This window comes from Akanthomyces muscarius, chromosome 6 (genome assembly GCF_028009165.1).
Source record: "Akanthomyces muscarius strain Ve6 chromosome 6, whole genome shotgun sequence".
NCBI classification, from domain to species: Eukaryota; Fungi; Ascomycota; class Sordariomycetes; order Hypocreales; family Cordycipitaceae; genus Akanthomyces; species Akanthomyces muscarius.
Genome location: NC_079246.1, coordinates 502,194 through 526,948, shown reverse-complemented (window position 1 = coordinate 526,948; position 24,755 = coordinate 502,194). Strand labels below are relative to the sequence as shown.

Here is a 24,755-nt window from a genome sequence, read left to right as displayed (position 1 = left end):
TCTTTTGGGTGGAAATGACGGGCATTGGCGTGGCCTACTGACTTGTTAGCGAATTGGGGAACGCACATGCCATGTCTATAACCGAAGGCAGATTTGTCATGAGCTGCTTGTCTAGCTCATCGGGGTCGAAAGTGCGAATAAATGGATACATCGCAGCTAGCTTCTACTCTCGAGATGCCCAAAAGCCCGGGTGTAGCCTATTTGGAGATTTTGCTACCTCTTTGATCAGGAATGACCGGTACAAAAGATTGATGCCGTAATGGCAGTGTGACATGAATGGGCGCTGCAACACCGCAATCCAACTTCGCAGTTGAGGGCAAGATACTGACAAAATACTACATTTTTTTAGTTGATTGCCTACTTTCTCTGTCTCATTATTGTTGCATTTCTCCTTTCCCGAGGCTGAGCTAGTTTGCGCACCAACCTTGAACATTACCGAGAACCCAATGGAGCTGTAAAAGACGAACGCCGTAAATCTGATGATAGTAATAGCTAATAATATTACGGACACATGCAACAGGAAACTTACAACTGTTCAAGCCAGCGCTTCCCGTACGAAAACCCCGCGATAGTGCCGGTAGGAGCGCGTCGCAGATGACAGCGGGTACGGCTTGGCACTCTAGTCCGCATTCTACTACCGGTTTCGATAGGCGATGTTACGCTGACAGCACAGGGGTGCGTATTGTCCAAGCGTAATATCCATCAATCAAGATGCAGCATCAAGCCCATCCAGGGTGAATTTGAGGCTTCCGACCTCGATCTGGGTGTGACGCTTACAGCTTAACCTCTCCCGGACTGGTCGCTCCGTTCCACTGAGCGAGCTGAAAGGCGGAACCTAGAATGCATCGCAGAAAAAAGCCAAACGCCAGAATAGGAAGCTGCGATGTGCCCCTAGTTGGCTCATGATTAGACAGAGTTGCACTGAGCTGGTAGTGTAAACCCGATGAGGCTGCAAGGGAACTCACCAAGTATATTTAGAAGCTCGATCGCCTCCATTCATGGTCTATTCTGAACACTCAGCACAGCCAACAATTCGTCTCCTCCTTCTTCTGAAAACACTTAGAATCCACCTTCCCTTTAAGCCCTTCTGTATTCGATACACAGAGCAAAAATGCTTCCCAACATTGCTGTCCCCGTTCTCATGGCTTCGGCCGCTCTCGCAGCTCCTCACGCTACCCAGCTTGAGGATCGCAGCACCGGTGGCAAAGTGCAGAACAGCGCCATCGCTCGATTCGACAACAGCAACAACAAGGATGGCAGTGGCGCCGGCAAGGACGAGTACCGCATGTATTACGGCAACGGCAGCACTGGCAACGGCTGGCCCGACAAGAGCAAATGGGTTTCCTTTGAGGATATGTAAGTTCTGGCCGGTTGCATTGGCAGCATCTCAAGCGGCGGGAAGCAACTAACCCTAGAAACAGGTTCAACAACAACAAGAATGCCATGTTCAACTCGTGCAGCTGGATGGGTGTGCCCAACAACAGCGGCCCCGAAGTTGTAAGTACACATTTTATTTATTCCTCGCATTTTGCCAATCGAATCACAACTGACAAACTTTTGACTCACAGGGTGCCATCTATGACGGTATCCAAAAGATCGCGTCGGAGACTGGTGTCGACCACCGCTTCATCCTCGCCATCATCATGCAGGAGTCGACCGGCTGCGTCCGCGTCCACACCACCGGCGGCTCCAACCACCGCAACCCGGGCCTGATGCAGGACCACAACGGCTCCGGCACCTGCAACGACTACGGCAGCGTCCAGAACCCCTGCCCGAGCAGCACCATCGAGCAGATGATCCGCGAGGGCACCGCCGGTACCAAGGACGGCGACGGCCTTGCCCAGTGCCTCAACCAGGCCAACCGCAGCGACGTCTCGGCCTTTTACCGCGGCGCCCGCTGTTACAACTCGGGCGACATCCCCGACGACCTCAACTCGGACGGCACCCGCTGCTACGCCAGCGACATTGCCAACCGCCTCACTGGCTGGGTCAATGCCAACTCCAAGTGCAACCTGTAAGCTGGGGGTCTGTTTAAAACGGCACGGCGACTTGTATATAATGTGCCAATGCAGGAAAGGGCACGGATATTCAGAGATAATCGTACATAGCTACTGTATATATCACTCAGTACATTTATTGCTCAAATAGAAAATCAATCTGCTGATACGTCAATTGGAACAAAGGAATTACATATGACGCCAAAGTTGTCATGGTGGTGCTTTATCCGCGATCTACGGGACGGATGCACTGTGCCTCGCTGCTTCGCAGAGTCATCAAAAAGTGATGGATCATTCATCTAAAACTGACTAGCTCTTAATCAATTGTCTGATAGTGGACTGTCTGAACTTCTCATTTTGCTTCTTTCCCCAATTTCTTTGCTTAGGGGTTCACCCTTCACGACGCGAAGATAGCAAATCTTATCCATTTTCGTCCATTCCCCATGTTCACCTCCGCAATCCCGATTTTCACGCATAATATCCCCACAATGCATACAAGCCTCAGCGAAGGATTGCCACAGCCTCACTTAGGTCTTGAATCCTTCTGGTCAGTCTCTCGCGCTGCGATCGCGTTTGCGACGACTCTCCAGCGATGGCGTCGAGCCTTTCTTGAGCCAAGCCGAGCACCCAAGCCTCGGAAAACAATCTCAGAGGGCTTTGTTCGCCAGAAACCAGGTGGTGGGTGATTATTTGGAGGTAGATATTGTCAATGAAGCGGTCACGGGCCACTTCATAGTACGACTTTATCAAATCGTGAACCTCTTCAGCAATATACTTGCCGTCATCCTTGTCTCTCATTGTTGATTGAACGTCCTCCATGGAAATCACCTTCGCGGGATTTGCCTTGCTCTTGTCAAACTGAGTAGACTTCTTCTCGCTCAGCTCCTTTTCCATTCGGCGGCTCTGAAGTTCAGCGAGTTTCCTTCGAAAGAAACCATTCAGGGTGTACGGGTTGCCGTCTCTCTCGACGTTCACCAGAAATCTCGCTTGTTGCAAGCTAGTCTCGTATCTTGTCACGACGTCCTCCGATATCCGGGACAAAAGCTCCTCCCGTGCCCTCTTGTCCGAGCAAACGACCTCCAGAGCGTTGACGAGGAATTCGTGGATTTTGTAAATGACTCTGCTCACATAGTATAGCGCTTGTGCCATCCACTTGCAAGTCTGCTGTCGCAATGCACTTGAGAACAAAGTAGGGTTGAAGGAGATCAGTTAGTTTCCTCGAGAACGACGGTGGATGTCTTTGATCCAATCCATGATTTCCCCCTTCGGTAGATCTTCGCTACACTCACGCACGATGACACCATCCAGGTCAGGAACTCGCTCAAATGGGGATCCGTCGTCGGCAATTCTGGGCAGGGACACTGTAGAATGGTTGTCGCTAGTTCGGATGAACTCGTAAGTATGAGCTGACGAAATGAAATCGGTCCTAAATTCCTCGATTGCATTCAGCACGTTGGTAATGAGACGAAATTTGTCGTCATCAAACACCGCACAGGAGGAGTAATCTGCGTTCAGAGCTGTACGAACCAGATTCTGGAACTCGCTGGCAACATTAACCAAGAACTGCTGTTGCTCTTGCATTGTCTGCCTAGATCGGCCCAGCCTGGCGAGATCCTCTTGAGCCCTGTAGAGAAGATGCCGAGTCTCTGAACGAAGCTTCGGAAACGCCTTGCCTGTGAGGTCACCCAAAAGATGCTGCAAGCGCTGACGGAGAGCAACAACACCAAGCCGATCCGGAGGCAGAGTACACCTGGGCTCATCTTTGAACAGGATGTCCCGTTCATTATCACCGAAGACGTTTCCCTCATCGTCTCCACCTCGGCTTCGAACGAGGTGATAGCCAAGGTTCAGTGGCCGTTTTTCACCTCTGACAAGCCCGCAAACAACATTTTTCCCGCTGTCTCGCGAAGCAAATCAGGCTTCGTGAGAATGCCAAGAGTACGCTGGCCAGTGGGATCGTACTGCTCCGCCAAAGCTAGAATCTCTTGCGTGGCAATGTCGACAACGCAGGGCAACACGGCTAAGATAATGGTCTGGTCATCACGAATGTACTTTTGAACCATATTGCGCACCATAGACTTGTCGGTCTCGGTTGTGACATTGTTCGTAGTGATGCGGAAGATGCCGGGAACGTCAATGACAGTGAGGTAGTCCTCATTTGGGCCACACTTCTCGATCTTCAAAACGTCCTCGCTGAATGTCTTGGTACCGGAGGGGTTCTGGGGGGTTCGAATGCCCATGCGCTGGTTTACTTCCAGCAGGATGGTTGGAAGCTTGTCGTACAGTTCGGAAGTTGTTGAGACTGGCCTGTGGTATTTCTCCAATTCTTCCCTTTCATTCGGAGAAGCCCCGGGCCCCGGAATAATGGTGACGTTGATAAAATTCGTCCTCTCACGGCGGTGAGTGATTTGTGTGGCGTATCGGGTGCAAAGTTCCTGGCCGCGGGGGAACGGAATACCGGTCAAACTCTCGAGGAGAGAAGACTTTCCGGAGCTCTGGTCACCAACTGCAACAAGCTGGGGGAGGGGCAAATATTTCCCGATATTCTTATCACGAAGCAAGTCGATCTTGCGGAGTCGGGCAGGCGAGGTCAATAGGTCACCCTGCTGAGTTTCAGCGAGAGCGGCCATTTTTGCGGGCGGAGAAGAACTCGTCGAACGGAATTTAGGCATTGTTGCTACTATGACTCACAGTCAGCCCGTGGATAAGAGGTGAAGGTATTAAAAAACAGATTTCGCAGGCTTTTGTTCGCAGAGTGTTTGTCGAGGCAGCAACACTGCGTACGTGTTCCCGCGAGCTACGCAAACACCGAAGCTGAATTCACTACAAGTGACTGCATCCACTAGCGGCAGACTGTGGATAAATCAAATGAAGGGAATAAATGTAAGGAAGCACAGTTTTCCTAGTTGCGAGGGTATTCCTCCCGTGAATATTTTCTTACCTGGCCTTGATGCCGCGCTGTTGCCCAGGAATAGTCGCGTTTGCTACATGCCAAGCAGTAAATGGGTCATCTGCAAAGAGATTACTGTTTCTAGTATCCCATGTCTGTTTTTGAGAACACAAGAAATGTAACTAGACACTGAGCGATTTTGGCAGCGCTGAATGCTACAAAATATTCCAACCATCGGCCATTGAATGGGCGAGAGTGCACCACGTTTGCTGCTGCAAACGCACTGAGTTTTTGAACATTCCGCAAAATTGAAGTGTCCTTCTTCCAAATCTCTAATTACTGCAACACGCGTAAGGATTTTCAACACGCAAAGTCTTACAGGGTGCTCTTTCTGAATTGGCGTCGTGCTCGGTATGCTGTCGCCAATTTGGCTCCAAAAGTGCTCTCCAGCACCATACCCGAGGTGCCGAGAATCACACGCCGCATTCAAGCATTTCCAGTACGCATCGCCTTTCTGCTCAATATTTGAGCTCCCTCGATATATCAAAGACAGCTCTTCACACTGACAATGCGAGTCTTGCGTTTACCCAACCAGGTTCGGGGAAGACAATGTTCTCGCCACGCACAAAGCGCTGCAGCACAACTGCTGCTCTGGCTGTCATACGAGCCTCGACGACAATGCCAATAGAAATGCGGCTCTTGTACCGAAAAGACTGCGGCTAGCGCTATTTCGGCAGCGGTTAAGGTATTTTGCAATGAAGACCTTCGCAGGATACTACTAACTGGGTCCAGGCGCCGCCACATACTCCGTCCGCGAAAGTCAAATGCTTCAGCTGCTCCTCAACACTCAAATTTCAGACTGCTATGCTGGCGAGTTTCATTGGCAAGGCATCCCCATCGGGGATTGATCAGAAAGAGGTTGCCGCAATAGTCCTCGGGTGTCCCTCGTCGAGCCGGTATGTTGTCCCCAGATCGCTTGGTGGGAAAAACTTTAGATGCACAGAATGCAAAGGAAAATTCGACAGCCTAATGCAAGTCTCTGATCATGCGCAAAGCGAAGAGTCATACAAGAAGGCTCTAGTCAGGGAAGAACCACTGGGCAAGTTTCTGCTTTTCCTTGAGAGTAGTATTTAGGGAGCGAAGCAATCAAGCTGGCAGCAATGTACCAGCAGTGGCTCGTACTTGTGGCAAAAGAAAGACATTACTGGAAATGATAAAGGGGAATAGATGAGAGAAATAAGAGCAGTAAGAGAAGCAGAAGATGAAAGTAAGAATAATAATAAAAATGTGTGAAATGATAAGCCAATACTTTTACTGAAGGCCTGATTTTCCGACACTGGCTAAAGCAGCGGATATAATGGATAATATGGCAATAGAAAACAATTTGCTTAGCCATTTGGCATTTTGTTTGGCATGCTTTCCGGGCACCTCCACCAGTATTATCACCCAAAATGAAAATTTAGCATCATCGTCCAAAGCTTTTTCGTACAACCCACTGTCGTGCACATCACAGTCTCGGAGTTTGCCCATTCTGCACCAATTGATTCACTGCCCTTCATATTGCAACATAAATGTCCAGGAATGGACTAATTGTGGCATGTTTGCGATTACCAAAAGAGGCAGGCAAATAGGCTCTGACGTATTCCAGAAAGTGTCCAAGTCGCTCGAAGCTCGATGCGCTGCACACGTCGGCCATCGAGCCGTCCCAGATTGTGAACATAATTCACAGTTGGGCACATTTGCACGAGGGAGCGTCTGCATTGTCTGATATGATTCGCTACGATGGTGCTTCGACCTGGCCGCCGACGGCAAACCACAATCATGATGACTGGTCAGTGGCTTTACGGGGATACAAGCTGATCTATTTTGAGCGGGCGTCGCTACTGCCAAGATCCACGCCATCGCTAGACGATGGCGCAAACCGCATGGCGATCTGCAAATTCCGCGAGCTGTTCCGCGATCTCCTGCGGCAGCATCTCGATGCCGATGCTGTTTACGATCTGATTAAAAAAGCTGAAAACGAAAAGGGGACAATCTCCCGCGAAATCAATAACGTATTGTACAGTTGCATGGCATGGTGCCGCCACGCTTACAGGTGGGTAGTTGACGCAACGGGCTGATCAGTGACTCCAACAATTCGCTTCAGATGGGGTGTTTTCCCAATTGTCAAAGTAGCACAAGAGGAAGAACTTATCGACTTGCCTCCCGAACTTGTAAAACCATGGGAACATCTTCAGGAATACTTTGGCAGCACCTCTCAGAGCGGCAATGTGATGAGCAGCCCCATTCTCAACTTTGACGATGGAGGCCAGCACGTCTTCAAAGCCAACTATGGCCTGTCGGAAAAGATTGTATCCTCGGAAGAGGAGCTTGCCCGCATTTTTCGCGATGTCGAGGAATCCGTAAGTCTGCTCCGCACTTTTACTTACACACCTTCGCTAAAACGAGTTACACGCAAAGGCCCTTCTCATCTATCAGGACATGATTCGCGCGTTGGTAGCATTCGACACTGGGAGAAAAGCCGCTTGTATCGACCATCTGAACCGTATCCAAATTCATCTACGGTCCGCTTTGAGTGTCTACTACGACAGGCTACACGATCAAAAAGTTGCTCGCTCTGTGTGGGTTTCCCACGTCCAAGGCTTTCTGGGCTGGGCAGCAGTGTACCAACATGAACAGACGGGCGAGATTGTCAAGTTCGACGGTCTCAGCGGAAACCAGATGTTGCTCTTCCGGGCGCTGGATGCCTTTCTCGGCATGGATTCCTAGCTCTCGGCGGAGGATCTGGAGCGCAATGTTTCGTTGCGGCAGCGCGAGTTCTGCAGAGTGCTCAGCAAACACTCCATTCGTGAGAGGCTGGATGACGAAGACGATGCGGCCGAAATCCTGGACGGGTTCGACAAGATAGTCAAAAGACTAAGGCTGAGTTGCCAGTTCGCGAGCAATTTTCTTTAATCGCGACGGGCAGCTAAATTAATCGATCTAGTTATTTCGTTCTGCGCACAGAACTCGGACACTTAATTACCTCTCGCAACATACTCCCGAGCGCATACCCATGACTGTTGGAAAATCGATTCTGAGCTCTGATCCGGATCAAAGCCTGCACGCCTTGGAGGAGCTTTTGGTGACTAGGTTAAAGCAAACAGTTTAAGAAATGGTCAAGATATATAGACACATACACGAGAATAAGGAATATAAGAACTACACATGTTTCATGCTCTAGCGCTCACTATACAGCTGTAACATCTCCGCACCAGGATTTCACACCCAAAGCTGATCGGTACTTGCCAGAGGATCATTGCCGCTAAAGTTTGTTCAGTGGGCATAACGTACCGAACGTCCCACTCGGCCAAGTCGGCTCACCAGATTTCATACTGCATTTCAATTTGCCTGAGGGCTGAAAAATGGCGCTATGCTGCGTCAGGCAAGGCGCTTCTGGATATTTCAAATGGGCACTGCTATCAGCTGAATATCTCAAATACGCCTGCCCGCGTCTTTGGCCTGTGGGATAATTGGAACTGCGCTGCCCGCGGCGGAGTCTTCTGGCCGATAGAACTGCCGTGTAGAACGGTTCATCGTCACATCGGGAGCCCGGGCGGCATGTCGTCACTAGCTGTCTCATTGGATGCGACCTGTTCTCGCTGAGTAGTTTGTCGATCCTGCATGCAGTATTTGAGTTTACCAATTCAAATCATCCTTCGTAGGTGCATTATCTGTATATATAAAGGCAGAGTTACGCCCCTAGAAGTATCAGTCCTTTTCGTAGCCATCAACTCACAGTCACATACAATCTACAATTCACATATATACCCCCCCAATCAATCATCAGTCCCCATGAGCCTCCCCACCATCGTCCTCGTCCACGGCTTCTGGGGTGACGCCGCCCACTGGGCCGGCGTCATCACCGAGCTCAACGCCAAGGGCTACAAGCAGCAGGCCGTCGAGCTGCCGCTGACGTCGCTCGCCGACGACGCCGAACGCACGCGCAAAATGGTCAAGCAGATCAAGGGCGACGTGCTCCTCGTCGGCCACTCGTACGGCGGCGCCGTCATCACCGAGGCCGGCAACCTGCCCAACGTCAAGGGCCTCGTATACATCGCCGCGTTTGCGCCGGACGTGGGCGAGAGCCCCGGCGGCATCTCGTCGCAGTACCCCGCCGTCGCCGCGCTCGAGAACCGGCTGGCGCCCGACAGCGACGGTTACCTCTGGCTCAACGCCGACACCTTCCACGAGACCTTTTGCCAGGACGCCACCGCGGACCAGGGCCTCGTCATGGCCGTCACCCAAAAGGCACCCCTCGCGAGCACCTTTGGCGACAACGTCACCGACGCCGCCTGGAAGACCAAGCCCAGCTGGTACCAAATCTCCACCGAGGATCGCTGCATCAACCCCGACGCCGAAAGGTTCATGTCCGCGCGCCTCAACGCCAGAAGGGTCATTGAGCTCAAGGCCGGCCACGCCTCGCTCGCTTCCAAGCCCAAGGAGGTGGCTGCTCTCATCGACGAGGCCGCCCGCGCATAGATGCAGACGCTATGGAGTTACCCAATGCGTGGCTGTCGCACCAAATCACATCATTCGTTGCGGTAATACTTTAATTGATAGTTTCTACTTAATAAACGACACTGTGATTACAATTGAAATATTGAAATGCTCTCATTTGCCTTTCGTAGCTGAAAACGGGTCATTCACTTTGGTGGCCAAAGAGAGTTTGAGCGGATGGTGCGTAGCGAGCTTCCCCGCTCGCGCCGAGGCAGCAGAGCTAGCAAAGTAACTCCCGATATCCGTATAACATTAAGCTCACTAATCTTGTAAGTACTGTAGCCATTCAATTTGCAGACTACGTTGCCAAGCGTCCAATGACCGTTCTGCGCAGCTGCTTGAAGTATACTCGCTGCCTTGGTCTATTGAGAAGTTAAATGAGCCGGAATGTAAGGCCCATATGAGACTGAGCCTCGCCTTTAAAATAAATAGCGCATCTCACAACCTCATATTTGGCTGTTTCATAGATTCTTAGTGCTTCTTCTTCTTCGCGAGACTTGACCAAGTATACCATCCCATCCACTTCGTCGCCGTAGCCACCATCCACCAGGCCTCGGTATTTGCCCGCCCATGTCGTCAGCGCTGCTCCTGCCACGGTCGCTGGCTGGTATTTGATATCGTTGTGATTGGAAATTCCGAGAGCACGCGCTAGGATGGCTTGCTCTGCCAACGTGCTGTAGAAGAAATACGGAACGGGATATTCATTCTGTGAGGGCCGTAAGCTTTCTGCATTTGACTGCAGCCTATACTGCGGAAGAGTCGAATCGATCCCCAGGGTCGGGTGTCTGGAGTCCGCGGACAGATCTTTAGCGGCGATTGAGACCCGAATAAAATTTGGCCGGAACTGGACGCTGTCGGACGAAGCAAGACGGCTCAGGAGCAGACTCCTCATCTGTGCACTCATGTAGCAAAATTGCACAGAGTTGCCTTCGTCATCCAGTCCAGACACAAAATCCAATTTCTTGGTATCCAAGAGATCTTGAATCGTGGCGATGCTAGGCAGTGTCTCTTCAATTCGGAGCAAATACTTGCCAGTGTTGTCCGTACTAGTCACATGGTGGCGCTTGAGTTTCCATCCACGCGCGAGACTGTACTCGTATGACTCTTTCGTGAAACCAATTGCAAAATCGGATTCTTTGATCGCGTCCCAGGCGGATCGAGAGAGGGACTCTCGACTAAAATCCAAACGCCAATCTCTGATCTCGTCGATGGCTTCGGCGCGAGTTATCTGGAACAACAGCTGCCAGTGCTCGACATCAGACTCGGGTATCTGAAGATCAAATGTGTCTGTGGCGCTGCACTGAAGAACATTAGATGCGAGGCTCTCGCAAGCACTCAGAAGATCCATGTTCATTGAAGACTCGTAAAATGTCGACTAAGAGATGACGGGTGACGATGTTCGCAAAAAGGAGGATGTCGAAGGTGAGAAATGATGGATTGGTCTGAAGAAGTGGAAGTGACAATCAATGCAGTTCTTCTCGTTCTCGATCCTATCTCCTATTTCGAAGTAAAAAGCTGTTCGTAGAACACTTTTTTATATATGTTCTGCCTGATCCAAAGGTAGCAGGTACCACAAATCGAGGCTTGTTCTCCGGAAAGCAATCTTCAACCACAAAACTTTAAGCAGGCAAGAAAATTGTGTTGACTACGCCTGTTGAGTCACATGCTATTACCATAACCTACGGAGTCATACATCTCATAGAGGCTTCGTAGCGCATGGTGTATGTTGAAAATGGCGGCTTGGCCCGCTCCGTTCCGCTTGAGCCTCCATTAGTTACATGGCGGCCCTCGCTGGATGACCAGGGGAACCACTAGCGACGGGGGGGGGGCGTAAGCTAAACCAACCTATAAGTGCAAATTCAGAACTCCGCGAGTCTGATCTTCTCATTTATTAGTCGTAACTTGTTTCTCCTAATCCTTTCTGGCTGCTACTTTGATAACATCTTCTCTCGCACTTCATTTCGCGCTCAATATCCGCGTATTGATAGTTGAAAGAGCACGTCGACTTACACAGCAGCCATGTGAAGAGGAGCGGCTGCTTCCGCATCTCGCAAAATTAGCAGGGTACGTTGGGTCTATTCAATTAAGCAGTAAAACACTCCATTACGGGGCTGTTCGATTAGCACTCAATCCTTGTGGCATCGCTGGCACTGCCTTGACGCAACCATTCACACAAAAGTTCCATCTCAGCCTTGTTGACTAATCGCTAGTGTCCAGCCTTTGCGGCCGTAGTATTGACGCAGCCTACAATTCTACAACAATCGTGGGGAAGAACGGTTTGCCCCGCGTAACGTTTGGACTCGAATTAAGAAATGAAAATTTAGAACACCGTCTTCGTTGATCTCCGAAGGAGAAAAAATGTCGCGACGGGAGACTGAGCCAGAGGAGCGCCCATCCGCTTCCGACAATCATGAGCGGCTTCCAGCGGATGAAAACGCGCCGTTGTTGGGCGACGACGATACTGAGCACCGCCAGAGCAAGTGTTCACCGTTTACGCAGCCAATCTCCGCCCTCAACATCGCCGTTTACATTTCCTACTTTATTGCTCTCGAGCTCGGGCAGACATTCCCCGCCAACGCTTTTCACCAGGCTGTGGAAGAGAATCTCTGCCGGGAGTTGCACGGCCGCACCGACGCAAAGTACTGTGGTGCCGCTGATGATGTTCAGTCCGAGCTAGCCGTCCTGCTGGGATGGTACAGCACTGCTCAGCTCACTCCAGGTTTGTCTTTTTTTTTGTTTTTCATATTCTGCAATGATTTCCATCAGTCTCATTTATCCAAAAAGAAACTTGTGGCTGACTTTTGATGCAGGATTGCTCTGCGCGATCCCATATGCTTTGCTGGCGGACCGCTATGGGCAAAAGCCCTTTTTCGTGCTGAATGCCTTTGGGATGGCTGTAGCTGTCGCATTTTCGAGAATTATATGTGAGTTTTCCATTAAGCCTTGCCTAGTCTCCTCGACGTCTAATCTGGTATCAAGGCTTTTGGCCCGATTTATTTTCCGTGCATCTAGTTTGGACGGCGCCGCTTCTGTTGTTTGTCGGCGGTGGTTTTACCGTCTCCAACGCTCTCTTGTTCGCCAACGTCACAGGCCTCACCACTGATGCTTCTCGGTTCGTCTCGAAATCAACAGGACACTTAAACAACAGCGTGTATCAACTTGCTAACTGTCATCCTAGCGCGTCAATCATCTCCGTCATCACCGCGCTCTCTTACGGGCCTCGACTGATCGCTACCGTGGTTTCCTCCAAGCTTTTGGAGCTGCACGGTCCTTGGCCACTGCTGTGGGGTAGCTTGGCTTGTTCCTTTCTGGGCGTCGTTTTTGCCTTGTTCATTGTTGAGCCAAAGTCGACAAAGATTGCGCTTGATGATTGCGGCGCAAGCGGGAGCGACGGTGGCCTACGTGATGAGGAGCAGCCCGCTGCGCCCGCCATCGGGCGGCTGAAAGCGAAACTCTTCAACGTCGTCACAGAAACCAGACAAGGATTTTCCTATCTTCTACAGAGATGCAATGCTCACGTAGTTAGGATTGCCCTCTGTTTGGTGATAATGACGCTCGCTTGGCAAGCAAACCTCAGCTCGGAGATTATGCGCAGAAAGTTTGGATGGACTTGGGCTCAGGTAAGAATTCCGACGTGCCGACACATTTGCCACAAAGCTGACTATCGAACCTACTATAAAGCTATCATATCTCTCTGCCATGCAAATCATTGTGACTCTCGTATCTTCAATGATACTATTGCCCGGCGCATCGTACATTATGACAGTTAAACTGAAGCTTGGTACTGCGGCCTGTTGTTTCTCCTGGGCGGTGGTCTGATGGTACTTTCACCAACAGGGGTAACCTTTTTCATCGGTAAGTCGTTCGTTGTTTTGTCTTGTTTTGTTTTGTTCGCTTCTTGGCGGCGCTTTCGTGCCTCTTGGCCACACGCACAGCTAACCGCCACCAGGTGTGGGTGTTTGGAACCTGGGCACAGTGTACAACTTGGTGTTTAGAAATCTGCTCGTTCTAGCCGTCGGCGAGAATTCAGTCATGCTCTTTAGTTGCATCAACACTGTAGAGGGGATTGGCAACTTGGCAATGGCGCCATTTATTGCGCAAGTCTTCAAGTTTGGCCTACATTTGGGCGGCGTATGGGTAGCGCTGCCTGTGATGGTTGGGTTATGCTTCGCCACTGTCGGACTGTTACTCCTGGGATTTAAAAATGACTGAATCTCTGCTGGCAAAGAAACAAACATGTGTAATAGGGATGCCGTCAACAGTGACCACAAGTGACACCAAGCATCTACTGATAGGCGTTTGTGGTCAGTGTTTTTGTTTACGGCGCGTGCAGCCCGGCAGCCATCACTTACTCACTGTTGACTGGAGGCTTTAACGTGTTTGACCAAGTTACGCAGGCTCAACATGATAAATATATATACATTCCGAAAGGAACTTGCTGTTTCTTTCGTTTTCCTTTCGGTACATAACTACAGCTGCAGAAAATGGACGCCTCATTTCCCCAGTATCCCACCGGTTTCGGGCAGCAAGATGTTGTTTGTTACGGGACCACTGGCCGGATCGTGCTCGATCGAAGGACCCAAACAGTCGTCAAATGGCCCGTTGACACTCGGAGCTGGCGCGGGATTTTGCAAGAGAAGGGAGTCTACGAGAGGCTGCAGGAGCTAGGTAGCCATCCATGGCTTCTCAAGTATTACGGTGGCGTGGAGACGTACGGCCTCCGCCTCGAATACGCTGCGATGACCGACCTGCGGTCGCACATCCGATACAAGGGAATCGGCCACTCGTTTGAAGCGATGTGGATGGTGCAAATAGCGCAGGCGCTGGAATTTGTCCACGCGGCTGGCATTATTCACGGAAGTGTGATGCTTTCCCATGTGATGATAGATGCGCCAGGAAATGCCAAACTGGCCGACTTTGCTTGGTGCTGTTCTTTTAGCTCAGACACTCTGCTGGCTCAGGTTCTGGCAAGTCACGAGTATCCTGGAAATCGCGCCACGGTGCAAGGCGACTTGTTCGCACTCGGCTCTGCCCTGTACGAACTGAAGACCGGCAGCGAGCCATTTGTCGAGTTTAGCGACGAGGAAATCAGAGCGAGATTCAGGAAAGGCATGTTTCCCGATGTGCTGCCCATGGGAGCTTTGGGCGAAATCATTTCCCGATGCTGGGCAGGGTCATACGAGAGCGCCACGGGTCCCAAAGATGCTCTTGAAGGTAAGAATGGTCTACAACACACTTGGCAGGCACACGAGCTAACCACACCTATGTTTTCCTTGGAAGCTTTATGGTATTCACAACGCCGTAGTTAGGCTATGAGCTGCTGTTTAGTGCTCTGTTATTGGTAGGGATTTGTTTAGAATTATTTGTTGGGAAATCACTGGGGCAAGGCATCGCTGCCCGCTGCCTAACTGCCCTCCTCCTGACTGACGTGTCTGTGACTGTCTCCCCTCTTCACGTGAGTCCTGAATATACCACACTTGTTGTGGTTCATGAAAGCAGTAGAATGTTGCGCGAGGTTCACAAATGTTTGATGATGATGTCCGTCTGTACTCGTACATCATCAGTGTCTAGGTGGCAGGTGACCTGACAGGTGTCAACGTGGCGCTGCCATGTCAGAGCTGTATATGTCGTGCCTAGCGGAAGTAGAAGGTGAACCCGGAGTAAGATCGCAGGAAGCAATGTCATAGGCACTTCTCCTCTGCATAGTGTAACCGTTGCCTCTCGTCGGGCTGCCTGTGCAAAGCCGTCATTCACGGGAGGCAGCGCATCCTAGTTGCGATATGCAGGCACCGCTGGGTGCGCTGGCTAGGAACGAATCCTTGGCGACTTCACATGACAGATATTAATGCACGCCTTTAGGTAATACAAGGCACCATGGCCCGCGTATGCCTGGAGCTGGCAGGATTCCTGCCCAAGGTGTCCCACGCGTCACCCACGCCACCGAACACGAGGCTGAGAGAAAAGGGGGGCGCGAGGCTGCAGCCGCTCGAGCGGAAGCTCAGTCTGACCGAATGAGAGAGCATATGTGAGTGTCTGCCTCGAGGATATCAGCCAACGAGAGAGACAGGGATAACGGATTCCAGGCGGCGTCGAGATGTAACGGGTTGCTATTGGCCCTTGGACGGGTTGAACGAGTGCAGCCTCGCGCCCCACCGCGATTCGCCGCGCTGACTTTCACGAGACCAGAACCAATGAGTCACCAGCATCCCGGCCCATTCGGGCAAAAAAGAAGGCGGCGATATAGAGTCATGGCCGGCGGGTGCCTAGCATGCTCGTTCGCTCACTTGAATAAAGGCCGCCAGATTCCCCGTTTTGGCAAAGACGATGGCAAGGAGAAAAGAGAAAACGTCAAACGCTCAATAAACTGCCCATTTCCTATTCTGGACGGCCGCACCTGTCAACGACCCTGACTAATCACATCACGTGCTGATTCTGACTAATCACTCACCTTGATCGCTCGCGCTGCGTGTTTGCCTTGGCTTGGATCTCCCTTTCAACCAGAATTTTCAGGCCGCTCCCTGTCGCGATTCCAATCCACATACCTCTTACACCTCGACGCCGCTTACACCAAGCCCAGCGTCCATCAAGGCGACCTGTTTCGCCTCTGTACTATACGATACCCGCCGTTGCGCGTTTCTTTCTTCCTTCTGTTGTTCCGCGCCAATTTCTTCCCGGCCTGGTTGCCGTTGTCCTGTTTGCGCACCGCGCCTTGGCTTTTTTCCTCTTCTTCGTCACAAGCCAACTCTGCGCCGTTGCGCCCTGTTGCCTCACACATCCAGCATCATGAGTGTCGCATACGAGCCCCGGTCCTTCATCCACGAAGGCGCCTATCCCCCGATCGGCGACGAGCACGACCACGGCGCCGACCAGCGCTTTACCGACTCCGATGTTGCCGAGCACCTCAGCCACTACACGGCCGACGCCGCCGGCATGCTGCAAGACGACCGCGACGTCATGGACGAGCGCAGCATGCTGCACGACCACTCGGGCGGCCCCGACGATGACGGCACGCGGCTCGACCTAGGCGCGGGCGACTTTCCCTCGCCCCTCGAGGTGCCCATGTCGGCGACCGACATGTCTCCCGCGCTTCCCGACAGTAAAGACCCGTCGCCCGGCCTCGACTCGCTGCCCTCGTCCCGCATAAAACCGATCCCCAAACCCTCGCGCGCCGTCAGCAAGCAAGCCGATGGGAGGTTCCACTGCCCACTGGACGACTGCAAGGAGGAGATTCGCGCGTTCCTGCGGAAGTGCGAGTGGAAGTAAGCAGCCCCCCTTCCGGATCTGACAATTTCATTTGCGCAATAGCAAGTCGCTAACATACTCCTCACAGCAAACACATGGACAAGCACGAGCGGCCCTACCGCTGCCCGGCCGACGGATGCGAAAATCTGCCCGGTTTTACATATTCCGGCGGTCTCCTCCGCCACGAGCGTGAAGTCCACAACAAGCACGGCGGGCCTAAGAATACGGTCAACTGCCCGCACCCCAACTGCAAGCGCCACACCGGCAAGGGCTTCTCCCGCCAGGAGAACCTCAACGAGCACCTGCGCCGCGTGCACACGAGCCCCGACGGCGCCTCGCCGCTGGGTGGCAACGGCGGCGGCACCGGCGCCGACTACTCGGCCGCCGGGTCGCACACCGACGACAACGACAGCGAGCGCTCCGGCATGAAGCGCAAGCGCCGGTCCAGCGGCGGCACCGCCTCCGACGAGGTCGCCGAGCTCCGCGACGAGATCAAGCGCGTGCGCATGGAGAATGAGAAGCTCAAGGCTGACATGGAGCAGCAGGGGCAGCACTCGCTCGCCATGATGGCGCAAATAGCGGAACTGCAGGATGCGCTCCGTCACGGGCTCGGTAGCCACGGGCTCGGCGCGCCGACGGCGCAAATGATCTAGCACGACGTCGACACAGGACTGCGTCAAGCCGAAAATTACGACGAAAAAGAAAAAGAAAAAAACAACAACAACCTCCTTGTACTCACTATGACGAATCTTACGCAAAAAACAACCCATACCCCCCTCTTTTTACGAAGACTGCATTTCAGCGGATATATAGACTCGGTTATACTCTCCTCTTTTTACCGGTTTTTGTTCTTGTTTCAGCAAACCAGCTTTGTAACGATATTTCTCTGTCGCCTTGACCATGGGGGTCAGGTCGCTTTATTCCGCTCTCACACAACGATTTCGACTGCGGCTGTCTGAGCTTTCTCGGAAGGCTGACTGCTGCCTCATCGATGTTTTTTTTATTTTCCCCCCTCTTTTGCGTAACACACCGCTTCGAATTTTTGTCGGATTTTGGCAGCCGGCGCTACAGGATTCTTTTATTCAGTGAAGGACAATGCTTCCATCTCTATTGCTTCCTATGCCTATGGCTGTTTTTATTTCTGCACCTTTTCCGGCCTTTTATGCTGGAAGTGTACTTTTATCTTCATCCCCAATCTGGGGTTTTCTTTTTTTTCTTTTTGCACACCAGAAAAAAGTTGTATAATTTATTTTTAATACTAGATCTTTTCGTTTGCAGGGCGAGGGAAGAAACACACGGATTCTTGCTTTTTGGCGACCCAGGAAAGGAAGAAACGGTCGATTTTTTTTTTGGTTTTCTTTTGTTAACGCAAATAGAGCGACGTGCGCAGATGGGCGAAAACTCGCTCCATGGTTCTTGGCCGAGGATGAAAAGGGTTTCTTTTCGATGCCGGAACAGGAAAGGATGTCCTGAGACTTGATCATTGTTTCTTCTTACTGCACATATTCCTTTTTCTTTCATCTCACTTATATCCATAGAGACGTGGCACGACAGCCGCGAACAGAACAGACTCCTCTTATTTTGGCAACCTCTCTTCTCTCATTCGTAAAGCAGAGTATCGATATAACGATCTCTCATGAGTGTTAATTTCTATGACCGCTGCTGGGAGAAACATATGTGCAAAAGTCATGCTACTACTTTTGTCCAACTTGAGCAGAAAAAAACGGCATCCAACAGACAAACAGACAGACAGGAATAGAAAAACGACGATACGATTTATATGCAATGCTCCCCGTCTTTCCCCGAAAATGCTAGGCACCCCGATTTTCCTCACTTTGAACATGAGAAACAAACAACCCTGCGCTGGCTCTTTTTCTTTTTCCCAACCCCCACGCGTCTGTATATACATGCACGACAACACGGTCTCTACAATGGCAGACTATGGCAAGCTCGCCGTCGCTGCGAACCCACGACGGCATGCCGCATCACCTAGACGGGCTGGACGTAGCTCGCAGGCACGCTGGCCGTGACGCCCGCCTTTTCCACCTCGGCCCATCCGTCGCCCGGGTCCTCTTTGACGAGCACAAATCGCTCGCCCTCGGTCATGGAATGCTCCGTGTCCGTCTGCGCTGTGTAGTCGTAGAGCGCCTCGACGTACTTGAGCTTCTTGGCGCCTCGCTTTGGAGCGACGGCAGGTCCCTTCTTCTTGCCCATGGACGGGGCCACCGATGACGTCGTCGAGTTGGAGTATGTGGATGACGGTCGCGCTTGTGGTGTGGGAATGGCGCTGCTGAAATCAACGTACGTCGTGGGAACGATGCCTTCCTTGTACCCTGCCCTAATCTTGACCCAGCCAGATCCATCTATGAGTTCACATTAGTTTCATACTGCAGTATAGTGACCCATATATCAACTTACCATCTGGTTCAACTAACACGACTTCTCGTCCTTCTTGTACCGTAAGCTCTCCATCGCCATTGGCTTCGAAAGGGTAAAGCATTTTGCCCTTTTTTTCGGCGCTTCCACCGTTTGCGTGGCCAGCTGGGTCTGAGGCGTTTGCTGCGGGAGGTGGTGCCACCATGCGATTCCTGCGCCCGCCGGTTGGTGTTGGAGAAGGACTAGGTTTCCTGGGTTGCTCGTCTTCGGCGGGTGCCTCAAGCGCCGATCCTGAGAACGACCGGCGGGCTGAGCGGGAGCTAAGCGAAGTCATGGTGTTGGATCTGCTGAGATCAGGCAGCTCAGTTGTGTGTGTTGAAGCCGCAGAGCCTGGTGTCAGAAGTTTATTTGTGGCTGCTTGGCGCTCCGCCTTGAGTTTTTTCTTGTCCTCTTTGCTCTGCTCTCCGGGACAGTCAGCGGGCACCTTCATCTCACACTTGCTATGGCAGGTGTAGCCGCAGTCTCTGCAGTCGAAACCTTTGGCACTCAACCCCCATATGCGCTCGCCGCAAAGATCGCAGTTGGTTGGAATCTTGAACGTTTGGCCCTTGAAATTGTGGTTGTTTGCTCCAAGCGTCACGTCACCGACAGCGGCCGTGATGGTTGTTGTCTCGACTTCTGCTGTTATGCGCTTACGGTTGACGCTGTGTAAGTCCTCTTGGAGAGCAAATAGTTGAGTGACTACTTCGACCTCATCCTTCTTTTCTGTGCCGTTGCGTACTCTTTGCTTCAAGTTCTTGACAGATTCGACATCACGGCGTTTCCGATCAACTTCGCGTCGTAGCTCTCCAAGCTGTGATTTGGACTTGCCTAGCACATTCCGCAGGTACACCTTTGCCGGCTCGTCTACTACCATGAGGTTATCGTCGTGCCAGAGAGGGCTGGCTTCGAAGGTGTTGTTGACAGGCTCTTGGAATCCACCAAGATTGTGGCGCATGTACATCATAGAATCGAGATGGGGCTGGTTTCTGGCAATTTGCTGGGTGAGGCCCTGCATCATCTGAGCGCTTTGCTTCATGAGGCCCTCTTCAAGCTGGCTTGCGACTGTCCACAAGCCGTTGAGCTTAATTATACGAAACTCGTTGAGATCTTGGATGCTGTCCATGACTTCCGGAATATAGTCATGATAGTATAGTTCCTTTTGCTTGTTCGTGACATTGATGGTGATGAGGTATGTGTTCTTGGCGTTGTTCATTTCGATCATCTGCTGCTGATATGCGTTTTGAGCCTTGGCCTTGTCGTAGCTGGACTCGGACTTTTTGCGGCGGGTCTCGAGCTCTTGGCAGGTAGCATCGTACTTGGTCTTGATCTTGTGCAGGTGCTCGTAGGAGGCGTCGCGCTCAGAGGTGAGGTGGTCGGCGTAGTCGGAGTGGCGCTTTCGCAGCTCTTCGAAGCGTGAACCGTAGTACTTGAGCGGCTCGGCGACTTGGGAAATAAGATGGCCTGCGTAGGCGTCGTGCTCGGCCGCGCGGGCTTCGAGGGTCGTCAGCTGGTTCGCCCATGTCGTAACGGAAGCGCTATGGAAGAAACACGAGTTAGTATCAGAATTGGGCTGGAATAGTCGCGACAAAGTTCGGGGCCTACCTTTCGAGAGAGCCAGGAGTCATGCTTGGCGAGTCACCAACGCTCAGCTGAGATGTTTTCTTGTTCTTCTTGTCAAAGTACTTTTTGGCGAGTGCCGCCAGCTTGGCGCTGTAATCTTTTTCGATGACAGCGCGCTCGCGGTAAAATTGCTGAATGTCTTCAAGCCAGGAGATTCCGTGGCCGACCCAGCCGTTTGCGCCTTTGAACCCGTCCTGGGGGCAGAGGTTAGTATGCGTCTACTGCGATGTGCCCGCCGCCGAAGGATCTCATGTCGCATTGCGACAAGAACCCGCGAATCTCTGAATCAATGAGGGGTGAAATACCTTGAGCTCGGCGCCAAAGGTGGGTGTAGCCTCGACTTCGGCCATGGTGCGAGGCGACGTAGGGTTGGCTCGCGGCGTGCGAATGAGCTATGTTGGAGGGCACATGCAGATGTCGCGAGAGACGATCCCGGCGCAAGCAGATTGTACAGCAACGCGGGAGCCGTAGGCGCACACGCGGGTAGCAGGCAATCAGGCAATGGCAACGTTGCTCGCCACGAGAGTGAGTGATTCGGGGAGGTTGCGTGCGTAAAGTTGGCGCTGGAGGGGTGGGATGTGGTGGGCTGGGTTACTGTGAGGCTTGCATGAGGCGCAGTCGCTGGGCACCTTTGGCGGGCGCTGGCAGTGACGCCCAACAGGGAGGCTGGGCTGGACTGGACACTGGAAGCTTGGCTGGTGGCGCGGCTCCTGCCAAGCGGCTGAGGGGCTTTTTCCAACAGCCTACAACGTAGTCTCTTGACTACAGCATTTATATATTTGGACGAAAGAATTGCAAGATTATGTTCTCTTTACTAGATATATTGAGCATTGTTATCAAGGTACAAAAGTCGGTCGAAAGCATGGCAGAAAACACCTGTAACTCGCGTAGGTGGCCAGTGGCGCCACCGGCCCCCCGTAACGCAGGATTCTTCACACACTTACAGAGGCGTTTGCCCCGCGCTAGAATGGGCACCACGAGCCACCGTCAGTGCCAAAGAACCGTGCTACAGTGGGTGAGGCGCTACCAGCCGGGTTTACAGCGGTAATTACCTTACCTAAGCCTGTCTGTCATTACCATGCACTGTGACGAGACATGACGATTTTTACTTCTTTTCATCAGACGCCTATGGCCCGCTAAGACTGTTTCTGCACTTTGACTACACTATGGGTCACTATGCACAAATGAGAGGCAAGAAACAAGTTTGAATAGCTATCGTCAATCTGTAGTCACACAGTAGTGTGCTTGTTTAAAGCTAAGTTGGCTCTAGAAAGTCATATCCTGGCAGACATGTTATATAATGGAAAAGGATGTAGCTACCGAAACACAAATACTTTTGTTCACACTCTTTTTTCCCTGTCGTTGCCGTCTCTTACTTCTGCTCTTCCATTGACCGATACCAGGAGCTTCCTCTTCTCATGACCGGAACTGCAGCACCCCGCCGACTCTTCGCTCTGCGGGCGCCGCGCTGTTCTCATCCTCATCTCCTTCAAAAGTAACGCCGCTGATTGAGCCCATCATGACGCTAACATTCAGCTTTTCTGACTTTTCTGGAATGGAGCCTCCTGTGTACACCACGTAGGAGCCAATATGCGAATCCCCAGGTCCGCACTTCGTCACATTCCTGATCTTGGAGACCTCTTCCAGAAGAGGCACTTTATGGCCACTAACCTCAACTTTGTTGCCCACAAACAGTGTTGCGCGCCCGGAGCTGGACACATCAGAGATCCCGGGGCTATCCTTAGGAGCAAGCGGCTCGGTAGCAACTTGCTCTTCATTGGCAATTTGGGGAACATCAGCTGCGCGGCTATCCGGGCCAGTCTCCCTGGTCGCGGTAGTGCTTCCACAGGGTGCAGGGTTTTTCTCCAAAGCAGTGTCATTGATAACTTGGTCTACCTCAGCTGCGCAGGTATCGTGACCAATCTCCCCATCGGCGGCTGTACTTCCCCTAGTGGCAGGATTGTTCTTCACATCATTGTCCTTGATATGAAGGGTAGGAGTCTGTTCGACTCTGCCAGCGCAGGAACCAGTGCAGCTGTCGCTGTCGACAACACTTTCATCATCAAAAGAGTCGCTGACGGATGAATCCTCATCAGAGCTATCCACCTGGGCCGTCGGACTGTCATCCTTGGCAGTCTCGTCGCCTTTGGTGGTGTTTTTGGCCGCCGCAGGCTTCATGTTGGAATTGTTGCCGTTGGACTGAGAGGTAGAGGTTTCTCTCGCCTGGATTCGAGTGCCGACGCGCTTCTTTTTGACGTTTGGCATTTCGTAGCTCATGTCTTGAATACTGGCGCGGATCTCAAAGAGAGCGTCCGACTGTATCTGCTCGATGCTTAAACAAAGGCTGAGCTTCTGCCGCTCAACCGCTGTCAGTGTTTCGACGAGATCTCGTTCCCTGCACAAAATGTACAAGGTCCGGATAATGCGGTGCTTTTGCAGTACAAATGTCAAGTTTGCTTGGCGAATGAGAGAGAGAAGAGATTGGGTCAAGGTTCCAATCTCGCTCGTCTGAAGAAGGGGATTGCGGGAAATGGAGTTTGATAAGAGGCTGAGATCTTGAAGCTGAAGTTGATAATTCTGAAGCGTCAACCCGGCGCCTTTTAACTTCGCCATGACACGCAGCAAAGAGCAGCAAAGCGTCGCCAGTTGTGCCGCCGCCGACACCACGCCCAGCACCTCTGCCATGGTTGAATCCGTCGACGCCCAAGCAAGGCAACTCAAACTTCAACCTTGACCGTGGAATCTTTTTCAAGATGGTTCGCATTCAAAAAGCGGTGAGTTGAATATCAGAGCAACAGAAGCTATCAAGACGCCAGCCAACCCCAAAGAAAGTATCGCGAGCGTGAAGTGGTGTGAGCTCCGTCCAATAACCTGCGAGCACGTAGTGATGTACTCGGTGCAGCCTCAACCGGGCTGAGAAACGTGCGGAGCTAGGTAAATTGCCAGTCGCGCTTTTTCGGTCCAGATTGTGCCACAGAGTGTTGAAAACTTCCTTTGCTGATGTAGCTTGGCGTTTTGTAGGAGTGTCGAGGACGCTGTTGGGGGGGGCAAATCGGAAAGTCAGTAAAGACAAGGCCTCACCGACTTTGCACTGGTCTGAGACTGCCACTTGCCACTCACAGCTGTCCAGCAAAGATTCTGCCGTGTCCAATGATATCTTGGCATCAGTCGTCTGGTGTGACAGCCTTCATCGAGGATGTGGTGTAGGGCCGCCAGCCTTGGCCACGACGGGCGGTGCACCCCTTTGTAGTGATTGAGGCGATCGCTCTCTTTCAAGTACACACTAGACTCGGCTGCTTGGGCCGCAAAAGCAATTTTCGCAGTTTTGGATGGATCAGTGATGTCTCCGAGGTCTGGCGGGCGAGATTCTTCATCAAGCATTGTTTTTGAGGCCACCCCTCAGTTACCCAGGATATAGGGGAGAACCCCGGAAGCGCTGTGGCTTGCTGCTCGCCCAACTCGTCTCTGCATACCACGCAGCGAGCAGAAGGGTTGCATCGACTCAGCACATATGCTGTGATCACATATGGATTGTAGCGGCTGGTATTACTCCTTAATGTGGCGGTCGAGGTGCATGCGGAGGAACGTGGCCGGCCCAGTCGGTTCGCAAATCTATAGTTGGGAGGGTCGGCCCGGTCCGCATAGGCTTGTGCGCCTTGGGAAGAAGTTTCCCTCGGATATTGCGTGCATATATGCCCGATGAAGAAAGAGGATGCCTTTTGCTTTGGGCCGCAGCAGGTATGACGTACATGGTCGCTGGCAGCTGGCCGTTCACTGGTTCCACGTTGCATGCATATGCACTTGCGCATGCCAGCCTCACTAGCACAGAACTACAGTGCTCTTTACTATTTTTGCCTATCAGATCCTGTTTTATACGCGCAAAATTTGGTATAGTGATTTTAATCTCATCTTTTCACACTTCTATTGTCCAGTTGTAGATGTACTGCTTAGGGCTGCTCTCTCTGTACGTATAGAAAGCAAGAACAAACTACTATAGTCAAAATATAGAGACATGGCCTCAGCTCACCACCGTACAGCCTGACTGCTGC

The 24,755-nt window shown here is 51.9% G+C and overlaps 11 protein-coding genes across 11 annotated transcripts; 6 read left to right on the top strand and 5 right to left on the bottom strand.

Moving 5' to 3' along the window:
- Window positions 1–1,111: 1,111 nt before the first annotated feature.
- LMH87_000199 (uncharacterized protein) lies at window positions 1,112–2,018 on the top strand (the record flags this gene model as incomplete). Its single annotated transcript, XM_056198067.1, has 3 exons — window positions 1,112–1,356; window positions 1,422–1,497; window positions 1,569–2,018. The coding sequence occupies 3 exons, from the start codon at window positions 1,112–1,114 to the stop codon at window positions 2,016–2,018; spliced, it is 771 nt and encodes a 256-aa protein (XP_056055052.1).
- A 480-nt stretch (window positions 2,019–2,498) lies between these two features.
- On the bottom strand, window positions 2,499–4,627 carry LMH87_000198 (uncharacterized protein; the record flags this gene model as incomplete). Its single annotated transcript, XM_056198066.1, has 3 exons — window positions 2,499–3,161; window positions 3,291–3,819; window positions 3,882–4,627. The coding sequence occupies 3 exons, from the start codon at window positions 4,625–4,627 to the stop codon at window positions 2,499–2,501; spliced, it is 1,938 nt and encodes a 645-aa protein (XP_056055051.1).
- A 2,029-nt stretch (window positions 4,628–6,656) lies between these two features.
- Window positions 6,657–7,656, top strand: LMH87_000197 (uncharacterized protein; the record flags this gene model as incomplete). Its single annotated transcript, XM_056198065.1, has 3 exons — window positions 6,657–6,982; window positions 7,034–7,289; window positions 7,348–7,656. 3 exons carry the CDS (start codon window positions 6,657–6,659, stop codon window positions 7,654–7,656), a joined length of 891 nt encoding a protein of 296 aa, XP_056055050.1.
- A 1,065-nt stretch (window positions 7,657–8,721) lies between these two features.
- On the top strand, window positions 8,722–9,408 carry LMH87_000196 (uncharacterized protein; the record flags this gene model as incomplete). The annotated part of the gene is made up of 1 exon (XM_056198063.1): window positions 8,722–9,408. The coding sequence occupies one exon, from the start codon at window positions 8,722–8,724 to the stop codon at window positions 9,406–9,408; it is 687 nt and encodes a 228-aa protein (XP_056055049.1).
- Window positions 9,409–9,799: 391 nt separating this feature from the next.
- On the bottom strand, window positions 9,800–10,780 carry LMH87_000195 (uncharacterized protein; the record flags this gene model as incomplete). Its single annotated transcript, XM_056198062.1, has 1 exon — window positions 9,800–10,780. The coding sequence occupies one exon, from the start codon at window positions 10,778–10,780 to the stop codon at window positions 9,800–9,802; it is 981 nt and encodes a 326-aa protein (XP_056055048.1).
- A 1,004-nt stretch (window positions 10,781–11,784) lies between these two features.
- LMH87_000194 (uncharacterized protein) lies at window positions 11,785–13,245 on the top strand (the record flags this gene model as incomplete). Its single annotated transcript, XM_056198061.1, has 5 exons — window positions 11,785–12,145; window positions 12,237–12,350; window positions 12,406–12,538; window positions 12,605–13,046; window positions 13,108–13,245. 5 exons carry the CDS (start codon window positions 11,785–11,787, stop codon window positions 13,243–13,245), a joined length of 1,188 nt encoding a protein of 395 aa, XP_056055047.1.
- A 665-nt stretch (window positions 13,246–13,910) lies between these two features.
- On the top strand, window positions 13,911–14,735 carry LMH87_000193 (uncharacterized protein; the record flags this gene model as incomplete). The annotated part of the gene is made up of 2 exons (XM_056198060.1): window positions 13,911–14,640; window positions 14,707–14,735. 2 exons carry the CDS (start codon window positions 13,911–13,913, stop codon window positions 14,733–14,735), a joined length of 759 nt encoding a protein of 252 aa, XP_056055046.1.
- Window positions 14,736–16,209: 1,474 nt separating this feature from the next.
- LMH87_000192 (uncharacterized protein) lies at window positions 16,210–17,321 on the top strand (the record flags this gene model as incomplete). Its single annotated transcript, XM_056198059.1, has 2 exons — window positions 16,210–16,685; window positions 16,757–17,321. The coding sequence occupies 2 exons, from the start codon at window positions 16,210–16,212 to the stop codon at window positions 17,319–17,321; spliced, it is 1,041 nt and encodes a 346-aa protein (XP_056055045.1).
- A 1,336-nt stretch (window positions 17,322–18,657) lies between these two features.
- Window positions 18,658–21,056, bottom strand: LMH87_000191 (uncharacterized protein; the record flags this gene model as incomplete). Its single annotated transcript, XM_056198058.1, has 4 exons — window positions 18,658–19,031; window positions 19,087–20,621; window positions 20,689–20,900; window positions 21,012–21,056. 4 exons carry the CDS (start codon window positions 21,054–21,056, stop codon window positions 18,658–18,660), a joined length of 2,166 nt encoding a protein of 721 aa, XP_056055044.1.
- A 1,066-nt stretch (window positions 21,057–22,122) lies between these two features.
- On the bottom strand, window positions 22,123–23,391 carry LMH87_000190 (uncharacterized protein; the record flags this gene model as incomplete). The annotated part of the gene is made up of 1 exon (XM_056198057.1): window positions 22,123–23,391. One exon carries the CDS (start codon window positions 23,389–23,391, stop codon window positions 22,123–22,125), a length of 1,269 nt encoding a protein of 422 aa, XP_056055043.1.
- Window positions 23,392–23,636: 245 nt separating this feature from the next.
- On the bottom strand, window positions 23,637–24,087 carry LMH87_000189 (uncharacterized protein; the record flags this gene model as incomplete). Its single annotated transcript, XM_056198056.1, has 2 exons — window positions 23,637–23,741; window positions 23,827–24,087. 2 exons carry the CDS (start codon window positions 24,085–24,087, stop codon window positions 23,637–23,639), a joined length of 366 nt encoding a protein of 121 aa, XP_056055042.1.
- Between the last annotated feature and the right edge of the window lie 668 nt (window positions 24,088–24,755).